Genomic DNA, 16,363 nt, shown 5'->3' with positions numbered 1-16,363 from the left:
GCTAACACTATTCTCCTTTTTCTTTCATTGTTTCATTCAACAAATATTTATTGATTGCTTATTTTGTGAAATACTGTTCACTGGGTGTTGATGTTATAACAAAGGCCCCACTCCCTTGGAATTAATATTTTTGGGGATATGAGATATTAACTAAATAAAATATATGTCATAAGGACTATGAAGTAAATGTGGCAGGATAAGGAAGATAGAAGGTAGCATTGTGTGGGTAATGGTGCTATTATTTTAGAAGGGATGATGAAAGATAGTTTTTCTAATATGATATTTTAACAGAAGGAACTCAGAGAGAGATCCAAGAGGGTATCTGCAGGAAGAGTAATTCAGGCAGAGGGTGTAACACACATATGCCTGATATATTCAAGGGACAGTATGGTAGGGGCCAAGAAAGGGAGTGGGAGAGATGAGTTCTGAGGGGTGGATGGGTCCAGATCCTGAAAAGTATTACTGGATGTGGTAAGCACCTTCGCTTTTGGCTTGAGAATGAGTTGTATCTCCTCTGAATTCCTACTTCAGTTTCTTCTATGACACCTTTCTTCCCTATTTACAGTGATTTCTCCTTCTAACTCCTGGAATGCTATAGACATGTAACTCATTTGTTGAACTGACTGAGGCAATATCTGGTTATCTTCTTATAGGTCTTCACATCTATTCTAACTTCTTTGTAAATTCTTCTAGTGTGGGGACTTAGTTTTGTACCTTTCTATCCTACATGATGTTTTGCACCCAGTTGGGACTTAATATATGTTTATTTTGTGAGGCTCTAGCCTTAGATATCAGCAGTAGGAATTTGAAAGTGGTGTCTAAGAAAGAAGTGAAAGGATTTAGTGACACATTAGACATAAGAAAGGATGTTTTAATTTGTGATCCTGGAAGAATAACAGTGCTATGGATAGATAACAGGAAAATTAGGAAGAGAAATTGATTTGGGGGCAGATTGATGAATTTGATTTGGAATTTACTGAACCTTCCATGTTAGTAGGATATCCAAGCTAAGCTGTGCAGAATGATTTGGATATATATAGAGTACATATTTAGAACATATACACAATATTGGTTATTTGTGACTGCTGCCTGCAGTATGTAATTTCAAGAGCAAGCCTTTTACTTATATTTTTTAGTATCTGGAGCAGAGGTTGGCAAATAATAGGTGCCTAAGTCATAGGCACTTAATAGTTTTATTGAGCAGAGAGGTAAAATTGGTGTGTAGCTATGATGCATGTCGTGGAAAGGGCATAGGCTCTAGAGTCAGGTCACCATGGTTCTGAACCACCTTCTATGTGTTGTAGTCTTAATTGATTGAGCAAATGACCCTTCTGAATTTTAGTGTCCTTATCTGGAAAATTGAACAATAAGATTTTCCTTCCAAGGCTGTGAGGTAATGAATGTAGGCATAGGTCCTGGCATAGAGTAGTGGCTTAAGGACTGGTACTTATTACTTCATCTGTAATTGTTCATATTATTATCCGTAAAAGATAATAATTTCACCATTGAATTTCATACTCTTAGTCTTAGAAAGAATCTCAAAAGTAATTTGTGTTAGTTAATTGTTTTGGATATTTTAGTGACATTTATATCTGATATTGTTAGTGTCCATTCTGCATATAATCACCCACATCAGCCAATACTGCTTAATGTATTATAAAACTCTGAGAGTAATGTTACACATTGTTGGAACAATGGAGTGATGATGCATCAGTTGCTATTATTTTGAAAATCAGTTAGTATGTTAGTAGCTTAGGCTACCTATTAATTCCCAGCTATCAAAGTAGCCTCATGGTGGGATAAGAATTGCTAGGCCTGTTGGATGACAAATAATAGAATTATATAGTACTTTGTATTTGGAGATGTATCTCCTTAAATAGGATGGAATCATTTTACAGAAGATGAATGAAATCCAATTTCTATAACAATATTTTTTATAATATTATTGCTAAATATAGAGGAGTGGAGTCCAGTCTTGATTAAAATTTTTATCTAGTCAAATACCTTAAATCTTTTTCCTTCAAAGTCACACTTTTAGATTTTATAGCCCTTTGGTTTAGAAATCTTTTCTATTCCTTTTTTTCTCCTGATATAATTCACAAATCTAGGTTTGAAATGGTTTCCTGATTCGATAGGTCTGTTGTAGCTCTGATGCCTTGGAAGCTGCTGGGGGCCTCTGAAACTGTATGCTTGCTTTTACTTTTTTGCTTTGGAGCAGATGTCGTGGCACTAAGACCCAGAAACCATTTGCTCTGTGTGGCTGGAGCTGGGCAGGCTGTGCTTGCACTAAGGGAAGGAAGTCATTAGTGCAGACTGAGCTGTGGAGTTGGGTTCTTGCAGGATTTCCTTCCAGCCTTTCCCCACTAAGGTTCTTGGGAATTAAAAAAAAAAAAAAATCTAAACACACAAACCAAGTTTTCCTATTTACAGTGTTCAGGGAAGGTAGGCATTTCGGGAAGAGCAGATCCTTTCCCCAAGTTATCCAAGAAGGAAGAGAAAACAACAGCGTAAAGAAGCTCTGATTACAGATCTTTGGAATTTTCTTTGCTAAATTTTACAAACGAGAAATACACCCAGAATTTTGGGAATTGCTCCAGGCCGCGCGTGAGGGTTTGATTGCTTGTCTAATCTTTTTTTGAGAAGAGGAGAATTCGCCAAAAGGGGTTTGGATGGCAGAAGCCCGGCTGGGTTTCTGCAGCAGCTTGCGTGCTCGATCTCTCTGAGGGAGGGTCTCTGTAGCCGGCTTGGAGACCCCCTGCCGCAGGCTTCTTTCGCAGACACTGGCCTGAGGGGAAAATGCTCCGCTCTGGCTGGAGTACGCTGGTTGCTGCTGGGACTTCCTAGCCCAGTGGGAAGTGTGATCGTGGTTTGGGGATACTTTCCATTGAACTGAAGGCGAAAAGACTGGACTCTCCTGGGTTTTCTCCCTTCACAGTGAATATGGGAAAGAATTAGGGGGTGGGAGGGAGGCAGCATGACTTGCAGTCGCGGCTGCCCTGCATCTGCCCCCAGCCCCCAGCCAGCATCTTGATGTTCCACGTATCGGCTGTACAAATATGATGAAATGGCAGCCCCGGAAGAAGGTAAGTGTCCCGGAGTGGGGACGGGGCCCTGATGCCCGACTCAGGGAGGGGTGACAGGGGGCGGTTGCCCTCGGGCCCCTCCACCCCTTCCATAGTTTGCTGGCCGGGCAGGTCCAAGCAGATCTGTCCCTTTAGGTCTTAGGCCAGTCCCTTAGGGACGAGTTTACCAAGTCTGGTCTGCATCCACTGCCCTCTTAAGTTTTTCCTTCTTGGTATGCTGGGACTCTCAAGGGTGACAGCTCAGAAACATCCCTCTGCTTTAGAAGCCTGGCGGAACCAGCGACACATTAGCTTTGCAGGAGCCAGTCAAGAGCTGCCAGGGTCTAAGGACTCGGTGGCGCCTCGTCTATGGGGGCCATTTGGGGCTGTATCCCCGGCACATTCCAGTGTCCCCTCAGGTGGCTTTGTAGCACCTACTTCCCCAAGGGGTTAATAGGCTCTGAGCCGCTGGCAGCCGCTTCCCCAGGGCCCCGCTGGGGGGCGAGCATCCCTAGTACAACCGCCCAGCAGCTGGTTCCCGGGCAGGGGGGCTGAGGGGCCTCCAGCGTGAGGGCCGGGGGCTGGGCCTTCTGCCCGCGGGGCTCCTGGGCGCCGCGTGGGCCCGCATTGAGTGCACGCGCCGGCCATTGTCACGGGTGTGTGTGCGTGTCAGCGTGCACGGGCGTGTGTGCATCGATCGTGGGGAAGAGGGGGAGGGGGCACTTTGCTTTTTGTGAGATTATTTCCTAATATGGCTCCTTTGTTGAGAACTCAAGGAAAAAAAAATCCAGTGGTTCTATGAAAATAAATTGCTATTGGTCGCAGAAATAACGTTTCTAAATGTGGGACCGGTCGCTACCCCAGGACGTTCAGGGAGAAAGACAGCTTTCTTCAAGTTGTTGGCGGCTGTAGCTTTGGTTAGGGCTCCCTTTTGCTAACTTGTCTGTCTGGCGCTGTTAGGTGAACCTAGTGGTTCCCTGCATAGCAGGACTTTTCCCCCTTCTTCAAATACCTCATTTGGCCGTGGTTTTTATTGACATTCTTCCGAAGGAAAACATAGCAAACTGAATGTGCTGTGCCCCTCCCCAGCAGTGACCTGTCTCTGTTAGCAGCTGCCTGGTGTTTTACTTTAACTAGCTAAACTGACTCTTTCTTTGTGGCATGATGTGTGATACCATGTTTTACATCAGAGATGAAATAGAAATCATGTGTGAAATGCATAAGAAGATATTGTGCATTTGTTTTATTACTAGAAAATCTAACAAACCCTCCTTCAGTACAGCCTGGTGAATTGAAAGGGTTTTTTTTTTTTGGATATCTAATTTGCTGCCTGAAACGAAGTCATTTCTACCTCATTCTGAAGTCAGAATCTCTCATATACTAGTTCTTATCATAGAGCTTCTTTCAGTGAGATTGGTTTCATTTATTTTAGTTAGATCAATACGTCTCCCCCCCCCCATAAAAATCAGTTAGGATGAGGAGAACCCATAGAAGAAACCATATAATTAAGCAATTAAACAGATGCTGTGTATTCCTGAAGCCCTAACTCCAATTTCTTCTGTATTTGTAAATTACATATTTATGAGTACTTTTAAGATGTCTGCAAACTATACATTCATAAATGTCTGTTTTCTCTATTTTACCCAATATGCAGTAACTCATGTGGTTATGTCTGTGGAAACCCCTCTGGGTACTGGTATTGCTTGAACCACGGAAGTATTATTCTTGGCAGTCAGGTGGATTTCTGGACTCTGGAAGATTCTGTTTCAAGTGTTAGGATTCACTCTGCAGTATTTACTCACTCTCCGATGCTTAAATTGCTATACCAGAAGGTTGTGTTTATTCACTGTGTTCATAATCCCAAATCATCATGTTATAAGGATACAGATATCCAAATTCTGCAGAGTTCATGGAAGATTAAAAAATAAGCTGAGCCATCAAATACTGTGTGATAATTTGGTGATGGCTTGAGAACCATTCCTCCTTCTTCTGCATGGGATTGGAATCTTCCTTGAAAGAGTATTCAACTTGGGTAGGGCACCAGTAAGCCTTTGCAAAGATTAGGTTTATTTTTTCACTCTTGCAAGAATATTCACATGATCAGATCATTGTCGTGGTTTCTGGCTGGGTCTGCTAACACATTTGTAGTGGTAGAGTCACATGCCATGTGTTTAGTCAAACTGTTTCATAAAAACCATTTACACTGCAGATGATAAGTGATACTGCTTTGATGTGATTTTAACAAAGCTAGGAAGATCATCTTAGAATGCCGCCCCAAGCAGCATTTGCTATAACTAGGCTTATGACTAAGATTGGTTGGTAACTTGTTATGGTGCTCTGTCAGCTGCTACCAGTGCTGACTTTTGTAAATTCTGGACTCACTGTAAGAGAATGACCGTAGGTTCTAGGTTTCTTTGTTTCTAACTGAGCATGCAGTGGTGGTACAGGATTAAAGGGCTGAAGGGGAGCTCTTTACTCTTATTTCCTCTGCTTATTTTCTGGGTTTAAATAAATACTAACATTTAAGATATAGGCTCTGGAGTATTCAATTAGAGTTTGCTACCTTTTCACAGAGAAGCCACCAGAACATGGTTAATCATGTTAGCCATAGCTTTGCTCCCTCACTTCTGGGTACTACCACCAAGATGCTCTTCTTCCCACTCCTTCTTGAAGAAACACAGTGATTTTATCTACCCCTGAATTCCTAGAGCATGTAGAATCTATGCCCTTTTAGGCTGGTTGTCCTTTACTGATAGTAACCATTTTTTTATCTTAGCTTCAAGCTCCTTGAGTTCAGAAACCATACTTTAGACCTCTTTTTGGTGCCAAGGATAATATAGTTGCTCAATAAATATTTATTTGATATAAAATTAATTAAGAACTACTCCTTTGTAAAACTTTTATTTTTAGGGTGGTATGAATTTTAAATGTAAAAAGGTTCAAAATATTTTAGTTAACTCATAGGTATTAGATTGTAAGGGATTATTAAAGAAAACCAGAATATTTTGGCATTCACTTCTAATCTTTGGTAGATGACATTGGGGAGTGGGCAGCTACATTTTCCACACAATTTCCCTGGGCATTCCTTGTTAAGATACACTACTAAGCTCTTTGGATCAGGCTTCTGATCCAGTGTCACAATTTTTTCATTAGCATAACCTTCTTGACCTGGCAAAATATACTTTCCTCTGTTTTAACTTTAAGAGGCTATCATGCAACACATTATTTTTATCCTGTATTTACAGAAATGATAGTAATTAAAATGCTCATCTCATAGGAATATGGTTATTTACAATTTTGAAGTGATTTTTGCTCTTTAAAATCCAAGGATTAGTATCAGATAGCACCGTGTAAATAAGACTGCAGTCAAAATCGTCAGGAAAGCTGCTGCTGATTGGATTTTTTCATTGCCTATCTAATGTAGTTTTACTGTTCACACATAATAAAAGATCATTAATAGTAATATATCACATAAGCTACATTAATTATGTCATTTGAGAATCATATGATGTATTTATCTTGTTATACTTGTCGCATTAATATAATGTGAACCTGGCTTCTTAAATGACTTAGAGAGCTTCATTTAAAAAGCTTATTTGAAAGCTCACTTGCATCCTATAAATTTGTGTCTTGGGAGAGCTTATTACTTTTACAAAAGAGTGTATTTCAAATCCTTGCACTTTTTCCTTGATAAAGTATTTTGTTTCTGAATTAGCAAGCTGAATCTCAAATTTTAATACAGCTACTACGTTTGTTTATAGTATAAAATTAGATATAAAAATAAGCATCAAGGACAAAAGTAGTTTTAAGGAGAAGTCTTAGAAATTTCCTGATAAAGGTCTTTCTCCAAATCCATTCTATACACCATTTCTATATCAGTGCAACCTAGAGACCCAGGTTTTGATTCTGGTAGTTCCCATGACTTGTGCCCTTGAGCATGTCGTTTAACCTTTCACATGTGACTCCCCACTGTTATAGTTTAGCACCTCAGTATCACTTGCTAGATCTATTGCAGATAGCATTCTAATGATTTGTCTTATTCTTGTCTCTTTTCCCCTCTGATTTTCCCTTCTTATTTCTTCTAGAGTAATTGTTTTTTAAAAAGCAGATGTGTTATTCACCTTTTAAAACCCTGCCATGTCTCTCCATTGATAGTAGAGGTCTCCAAAGTGGGGTGAGCACACTGTAGTTAGGGAGCGTGCAAGAAAATGACTGGGTTTTGGGGAAATATGAGGACTTCTGTTTTCAGGTATTTTTTTTTAATTTAAAAGAATAAGAAATAAATTAAGCTCTACCCTTTCAATATGGTTTGCCACTCTTCCCTCATTTGTTCAGGGGCCACAAGTGGTTCTTAATGGTGCTCTCTTATTGTTCATGCCAGTCATTTGTTCACCTTTAGTATGCTGTGGTATACTTACTTTTCCTCATAAAAGATCTTGCCCTAAGTGATTAATTTTATTAAAGAGGAAAAGACAAAATAAGAATGTAGTATAGGTTATATAGCGTAGCGATGAAGAGAATGGGCTCTGAAGCTAGAATGCCTGGGTTTGAATTCTAGTACAGCCTCTTAGTAGCTGCATAGCCAAGTTACTTAACCTCTGTGTGCTTCAGAGGTCTTATCTACTTAATGTGAGTGGCCACCTAGCTCTTGTGTGACTTTGAAGCTATAATGTAAAATGCTTACTAAGAGTACCTGGCACATAAAAGGTGCTGTCTACACTTTTCCTGTTAGTATTATTGTACTCTATAATCTAGTTGGACATGGCTCACCAGGCTTCTGTGCCTTTGTACACACTTCTTCGTTTGCCTAGAATGTCTTTTCTTCATACTCATTTTAACTTGACTTCCTCTTGTCACTGCTTGTACCTAAGAACTAACTCAGTCTTCTCCTCCTTGGTGAAATCTTCCATGTAATTGCTGGGCATAGCTGGCCACATCTTCCTTTGACCATTCTTAACAGGCCATTGTCACAGCCCTGTACTGTAACTGCCAGTATGTCTGTCTCTTCAGTGTGAGGTTGAAGGCATAGGCACAGAGGATGAACTGAATGGGTGAATGTTTGAAAAAATGTAATGCATTTATGGAATATGATGGTCAGTGATCTTCACCCAGCTCTCAACATTCTCTGACTTTCCAGTTATTGGAAATGCCTAACGTGCAAGTTTATCTATTTTTCACCCTCTCAGGACACCATATTGACTATGAGCGAGGTTGAATCATTAAAGGGATAATCTTAACTATGCACTTATTAAAAATAAAGGCACAGTTATGAGGTGGTGACTGCACAACATTGTGTATATGCTAAATGTAATGGAATCATATACTTTAAAATGGCTAATTTTATGTTATACAAACTTTACCTCAAATGAAAAAAAAAGGGAGAGGGAGTTACAGTTATTTGTGATACATCTCACAACTGGATCACAAGATATCAGTGCAGCAATACCATGGTTGTAAAAAAGACTGGAGTAAATCTTTATTCCCTTCAGCCCTAAATATTTTTGATCTTAGAAAATTGGTAGGGAATGGTCATCTGTAGAAAACTACTTCCAGAAACATTTGAGAAGCTGGGAATAATTGATAGACTTGATAAGAAGTCAAGGAAGTCAGTGATGAGGAAATCTGACTTGGCACCTTTATTGTTTAGGACACATTGCCAGTGTGAGAGGCTACAGAGTTTAATTGGCCCAGCTTCAAGAAAAAGCCACCTTCATTTTGCTAGTCAGTCACAGTGATGACGTTCTGTGGAAAACATAGTGGAAGCAAGAGAAAACCTGAAATCTCGGCTGGCCCTGTCAACTTTAGCTTCCATAGTGAATTCATTATATCATTAATAACAATGTATGTCTCAGCTTGAGACTTTGCTTTTATTGATGTGCTAAAACCATGTAGTTTTAGTGAAAGCTATAAAAATGATATCATTTAACTGACATTTTAAAGATATATATGAAGCTTTTTTCTTGAACTTTCTTATGAGTCCCCTCTTTTAAGTTTTTGTAGCTGTGAGGACTATTCTCATATGGTTGAGCCCTTAACTATATTCCTTTTTCAGCACATTTTGTTATTTATTCTGTTAGAGTGTTCTATTTTTGTTATTTTGAGTATATATATTGTAAGGAGAAACATAAAACTGTGTCCTTTTGCTTATACCTTATATAATCAACTTAGCATTTCTCGAAAAAGTACCTAAAATAAACTTGATGTCAAAAGTTTAGCTGCACATAAGCTTTTTGCTGGTAGATGTCTCTCAGTTTGGACTATTAAAGGACTGAAATTTCTAAAGCTTATTTCTAGTTATGTAAGTCAGTGTCCATTCACGAGTGCACCTATATTTCCACCATTATTTACTTTGTAGGAGGTAATATTTTGGACTTACATCAAGTTGGGAGATACAACTGATATAAGACATATCAAATTGGGAGCCTTGTGGAGAGACAGATTTCTGAGGCAGTTATGAGTTAGAGAGCAGTTACCATTTGAAATAGGGACAAAGTGGAGCTGGGAGCCAGGAGGTCATTGTGGGAACTCATTGTGTTTGAATACCTCCTCTCCTGAACACACAAAATACACAGACTTGAACCTAGAAAGATAAGAGTGGGAGTAGGGGAGTTCCCGTCGTGGCGCAGTGGTTAACGAATCCGACTAGGAACCATGAGGTTGCGGGTTCGGTCCCTGCCCTTGCTCAGTAGGTTAACGATCCGGCGTTGCCGTGAGCTGTGGTGTAGGTTGCAGATGCGGCTCGGATCCCGCGTTGCTGTGGCTCTGGCGTAGGCCGGCGGCTACAGCTCCGATTAGACCCCTAGCCTGGGAACCTCCATATGCCGCGGGAGCGGCCCAAGAAATAGCAACAACAACAACAACAAAAAAGACAAAAAAAAAGAGTGGGAGTAGGGAAGAAAGAAGCCTACAAAGAAATTTTGTTGCACATCCTGGGAGAATTTATATCCTATATTGGCATAACAACATTTATTAAATTAGAAATGGAGTTTTTAAAAATTGATGAATGATTCCTTATTTTGACTTATTCAATAGAGGTGTTCCTTGTTTTAAGGAAAATCAAAATATAATATTTGAATCTGAAAATAGACTAAATGCTAACTTGTTTTACATAACTAAAAACCTTGAATGTCCATTATATTTATCTGGTTTTCTTTTTTATTTATTTATTTATTATTATTATTATTTTATTTTCCCACTGTACAGCAAGGGGGTCAGGTTAACCTTACATGTAAACATTACAATTACATTTTTCCCCCAGCCTTTCTTCTGTTGCAACATGAGTATCTAGACAAAGTTCTCAATGCTATTTAGCAGGATCTCCTTGTAAATCTATTCTAAGTTGTGTCTGATAAGCCCAAGCTCCCAATCCCTCCCACTCCCTCCCCCTCCCATCAGGCAGCCACAAGTCTCTTTTCCAAGTCCATGACTTTCTTTTCTGAGGAGATGTTCATTTGTGCTGGATATTAGATTCCAGTTATAAGTGATATCATATAGTATTTGTCTTTGTCTTTCTGGCTCATTTCACTCAGGATGAGATTCTCTAGTTCCATCCATGTTGCTGCAAATGGCATTATGTCATTCTTTTTTATGGCTGAGTAGTATTCCATTGTGTATATATACCATCTCTTCCGAATCCACTCATCTGTCAATGGACATTTGGGTTGTTTCCATGTCCTGGCTATTGTGAATAGTGCTGCAATGAACATGCGGGTGCACGTGTCTCTTTTAAGTAGAGTTTTGTCCGGATAGATGCCCAAGAGTGGGATTGCGGGGTCATATGGAAGTTCTATGTATTATCTGGTTTTCTTGTTCCTTACTTCATTGCTCTGACAATATTTAAGCTTATTTTATATTTTAAATATTTATAAGTGAACAAAACAGGAATGTACACACTTGTTTTCAGGATTATGTTATGTTGTGGTTATCTGTGAAAAGTTTAAATGCTTAAGCCCAGATCTATCAGGTATTTTGGGGAATGTGTTTGTGGAATTGACAGTCTTAAGCATAAATAAATAATTATTGTGTTTTTGAGGAGTAGGAAGAAAATGGCATAGTGAGTGATGGTGGGCCCATGATCATTTTGATGGACTTTGGGTCTTTATTACTTAATAATTAGTTTTTTTTTTTTATGATAGAAGGTGGGCTAGATAAAATGCAAACCACTTTATTGTTAATAATTTTGTTGAATATATTAGGCTGAATCATGTGAAACTGCTGATGTTTCACCATCTTTTACCTGCAAAACTAGAAATTTACTATGGTTCAATTAATATTTGGGAGGTTAGGAATGGTGGTGGTAAATATTGAAATTAAGATTAATGTGTGTTTCAGGGATTAAATATGAATTTTAATATTCCATACTCACTAAGCTTTCCATGGAAAATCACTACACTAATATTTAATTTATCTGTGGTATTGTGAATTTACTATTAACTCAAATTTAATTCATTAACTGCCAGCTCTTTTTAAATTTTGATTTTTTTTTTCCTTTTTGGATCTGGTAGTCAGTGGCTTTTTTAAAAAAATTGAAGAATACTTGATTTACAGTGTTTAGTCAATTTCTGCTATATAGCAAAGTGATTCAGTTTTATATGCACATATATTCTTTTTTTTTTTTTTTTGTCTTTTTGCCTTTTCTAGGGCCACTGCTGTGGCACATGGAGGTTCCCAGGCTAGGAGTGTAACTGGAGCTGTAGCCACTGGCCTATGCCATAGCCACAGCAACGTAGTATCTGAGCCGAGTCTGCAACCCACACACAGCTCACGCCAAGGCCAGATCCTTAACCCACTGAGCACAGCCAGGGACCGAACCTGCAACCTCATGGATCCTAGTCAGATTCGTTAACCACTGAGCCATGACAGGAACTCCCATATATTCTTTTTTATATTCTTCTCCATTGTGGTTTATCTCAGGATATTGAATATAGTTCCCTGTGCCATACAGTAGGACCCTCTTGTTTATCCATTCTATATGTAATAGTTTGCATCTGCTAACCTCCAACTCCAAATTCATCCCTCCCCCTCTCCCCTGCCCCTTGGTAACCACAAGTCTGTTCTCTATGTCTGTGAATCTATTTCTATTTTATAGATTGGTTCATTTGTGTCGTAAATTTTAGATTCCACATATAAGTGATATCATATATTATTTGTCTTTGTCTGACTTACTTCACTTAGTATAATAATCTCTAGGTCCACCCATGTTGCTGCAAATGGAATTATTTTATTCTTTTTTATGGCTGAGTAGTAGTTTATTGTGTACATGTACTACATCTTCTTAATCTGCTCATCCTTTGATGGACATTAGGTTGTTTCCATGTCTTGGATATTGTGAATAGGTGCTGCTCTGAACATAGGGGTGCATGTGTCTTTTTGAATTATAGTTTTGTTTGGATATATGCCCAGGAGTGGGATTACTGGATCATATGGTAGTTCTATATTTGGTTTTTTGAGGAACCTGCATACTGTTTTCCGTAGTGGCTGCACAAACTTACAGTTCCACCCACAGTGTAGGAGGGTTCCCTTTTTTCCACATCCTCTCTAGCATTTGGTATTTGTAGACTTTTTAATGATGGCCATTCTGACCAATATGAGGTGGTACCTTGTTACAGTTATATTATTTTTTTAATAATTAGTGATTCAACCATTTTTTAATGTGAAAATTTCTAAAATATATAACACATTTTCTATATTCTTAAAAAGAAGGTACTAAGCATGATTTAAACTTCTGACTAGCTAGGATTATTATCACAAACATAAATTATTCTACTTTGGTATAATGTAACACTACTATAGGACCTTTTAAGGAATGTAGAATTATTTGTTCCTATACTGAATGACTCCAGGTTGCTTTTTTGGTTTTTTTTTTGAAATATTCTTATGTTGTCTTTGTATGGTTTTTATCTTTCTTTCCATGTTGTCCAAAGTAGATGCTATCATATGCCTACCTCTTGTAATTCTGTTTTATGTATTTGTTTCCTGTCTGGGGTGGGTGAAAAATGTAGTTAACTGAGCCTTAGCTTGCAGCTGAAATGAAAGTAAGTAGACTCTGAGTGAGGGTTTCTCTTATGAGTATAATGAGTATATGAACTTCAAAGTATGAATTGTGACTTTCTATTTTGACTACTTAAGAGGTTTTTTTGGTTTTGTTCTGTTTTGTTTTGTTTTTGCTTTTTAGGGCCGCACTTGTGGCATATGGAGGTTCCCAGGCTGGGGTCTACTTGGAGCTCCAGCTGCCGGCCTATGCCACAGCCACAGCAACACCCTATCTGAGCCGTGTCTGTGACCTACACCACAGCTCATGGCAATGCTGGATCCTTAACCCACTGAGTGAGGCCAGGAATCGAACGTGCAACCTCATGGTTTCTAGTCGGATTCATTTCTGCTGCACCACTACGAGAACTCCAACTTAGAGGTTTTTTAAAAAAAATATTTACTCTATGGTTTTAGGCTGAGTTTTAGATGTTTGAGGTAGTTAACAAGAGACCTTCTGATAAGTGAGATATTTATTAAGCTATTGATTACTGAGAGTTAGATGTATTTGAGGTTGTAAGGTCACAGAGACTGAAAACATTCTGAATGATTTGAAAAGTATCACTCTAGTTTTTCCTTTTTTGACTTTGCTTTAATGTATCTGACTTGGCACTTTTTTCCAATAACATGTTTAAATATACACACATAATAATAAACTATGGTAGAGGGTACTGATATTAGTAGTTTATGTGAAGGGTATATTTGCATATATTAAGAAGTATGTATGGTTGTGAGAAGAAACAACCAAGGAATGTGGGGTTTATTTAAATAGTAATTGGTTCTATATTAATTAACTAAAACAATATCTTTTTAGTGACACAAATACTAATTTTAAACAACCCTTTCTATTTTAGCCTCGGCTCTTGCTAGACAGCATTTTTGATACTGAAACTAAAACATTTTTACAAATAAAAGTAGCCTTAAGCAGCATTTAATTTTACAGGTTAGGAAGCAGAGAACCAGTAGGGTAAACTGGCTCCCTTGGAGTTATGTAACTATTTAGAGGGTGGCCCTAGACTTGGATTCTCTATGGAGAGGGCCATATCCATTGGGCAGTACTGCTTCTATTTCTTCTCTAGAAATTCAGAATCTAGAGTTGGGCTTGTTTTTTTTTTTTTTTTTTTTTTTTTTAAGACAGTTATATATAGATGATATGTATTTTTCATAATGATTTTTACTTTTTGCCATTATAGCTGGTTTACAGTGTTCTATCAATTTTTTACTGCACAGCAAAGTGACCCAGTCACACATACACATATACATTCTTTTTTCTCACATTGTCATGCTCCATCACAAGTGACCAGACATAGTTCCCAGTGCTAGACAGCAGGATCCCATTGCTTATCCATTCCAAAGGCAATAGTTTGCATCTATTAACCCCAAATTCCAAGCCACTCCCACTCCCTCCCCCTCCCCTTTGGCAACCACAAGTCTGTTCTCCATGTCCAAGATTTTCTTTTCTGTGGAAAGGTTCATTTGTGCCATATACTAGATTCCAGATATAAGTGATATCATATGGTATTTGTCTTTCTCTTTCTGCCTTACTTCACTTAGTATGAGAATCTGTAGTTCCATCCATGTTACTACAAATGGCATTATTTTGTTCTCTTTTATGGCTGAGTAGTATTCCATTGTGTACCACATCTTCCTAATCCAATCATTTGTCGATGGACATTTAGGTTGTTTCCATGTCTTGGCTATTGTGAATAGTGCTGCAGTGAACATGCACTGGATGTGTCTTTTTCAAGGAAAGTTTTGTCCAGGTATATGCCCAAGAGTGGGATTGCTGGGTCATATGGTAGTTCTATGTATAGTTTTCTGAGGTACCTCCATACTGTTTTCCAAAGTGCTTGTACCAATTTACATTCCCACCAACAGTGCAGGAGGGTTCCCTTCTCTCCACACCCTCTCCCAGCATTTGTTATTTGTGGACTTAATGATGGCCACTCTGACTGGTGTGAGATGGTACTTCATAGTAGTTTTGATTTGCATTTCTCTAATAATCAGTGATGTTGAGCATTATTTCCTGTGCTTGTTGGCCATCTGTATATCTTCTTTGGAGAAATGTCTATTCAGGTCTTGACATTTTTCAATTGAGTTGTTGGCTTTTTTGCTGTTGAGTTGTATAAGTTGTTTGTATGTTTTAGAGATGAAGCCCTTGTCACTTGCATCTTTGGAAACTGTTTTCTCCCATTTTGTAAGTTGTCTATATTTTGTTAATGGTTTCCTTTGCTCTGCAAAAGCTTGTCAGTTTGATTAGGTCCCATTGGTTTATTTTTGCTTTTATTTCTGTTGCTTTGGGAGACTGACTTAAGACAACATTTGTAATGTTGATGTCAGAGAATGTTTTGCCTGTGTTCTCTTCTAGGAGTTTGATGGTGTTTTGTCTTATGTTTAAGTCTTTAAGCCATTTTGAGTTAATTTTTGTGCATGGTGTGAGGGTGTGGTCCAGTTTCATTGATTTACATGTGGCTGTCCAGGTTTCCCAGCACCACTTGTTGAGGAGACTGTCTTTTTCCCATTTTATATTCTTGCCTCGTTTATTGAAGATTAATTTGCCATAGGTGTCTGGGTTTATTTCTGGGATCTCTATTCTGTTCCATTGGTCTGTATGTCTGTTTTGGTACCAGTACTACACTATCTTTATTACTGTGGCTTTGTAATATTGCCTGAAGTCTGGGAGAGTTATGCCTCCTGCTTGGTTTTTGTTCCTCAGGATTGCTTTGGCAACTCTGGGTCTTGTGTGGTTCCATATAAATTTTTGGATGGTTTGTTCTAGTTTCATGAAAAATGTCATGGGTAATTTGATAGGGATTGCATTGAATCTGTAGATTGCTTTGGGTAGCATGGCCATGTTTACAATATGAATTTTTCCAACCCAGAAGCATGGGATATCTTTCCATGTCTTTGCATCCTCTTTAATTTCCTTGATTAAAGTTTTGTAGTTCTCAGCGTATAAGTCTTTCACCTCCTTGGGGGTACAATTTTAAAAGGTATTGTATTTTTGTATTCCTTTTCTAATATTTCATTGTTAGTACACATAAATGCGACTGATTTCTGAATGTTGATCTTATATCCTGCTACTTTGCTGAATTTGTTGACAGTTCGAGTAGTTTTTGGGTTTAGTCCTTAGAGTCTTCTATATATAGTATCATGTCATCTGCATACAGTGACAGTTTTACCTCTTCTCTTCTAATTTGGATGCCTTTTATTTCTTTTGTTTGTCTGATTGCTGTGGCTAGGACTTCCAATACTATGGTTTTTGTTTGTTT

General features: G+C 38.4%; 1 protein-coding gene across 4 annotated transcripts in view; it reads left to right on the top strand.

The window, feature by feature from the left end:
• TTC28 (tetratricopeptide repeat domain 28) overlaps positions 1 to 16,363 on the top strand; it is a 606,162-nt gene that overhangs the window by 183,698 nt on the left and 406,101 nt on the right. For 2 of the 4 annotated variants that reach the window (XM_047762351.1, XM_047762350.1), the window contains exon 1: positions 2,083 to 3,083. The exons of the other annotated variants lie outside the window; for them this stretch is intronic. In XM_047762351.1, the coding sequence (XP_047618307.1) occupies positions 3,057 to 3,083 (27 nt within the window). In that variant the 5' untranslated portion in view covers positions 2,083 to 3,056. Of the gene's footprint in view, positions 1 to 2,082; positions 3,084 to 16,363 lie in introns of those variants that run through there. 4 annotated transcript variants of the gene reach the window in all.

The sequence above is a fragment of the Phacochoerus africanus genome, chromosome 15 (assembly GCF_016906955.1).
Source record: "Phacochoerus africanus isolate WHEZ1 chromosome 15, ROS_Pafr_v1, whole genome shotgun sequence".
NCBI classification, from domain to species: Eukaryota; Metazoa; Chordata; class Mammalia; order Artiodactyla; family Suidae; genus Phacochoerus; species Phacochoerus africanus.
Note: the sequence above shows the minus strand (reverse complement) of the source record. Positions and strands in the feature narration are given on the sequence as shown.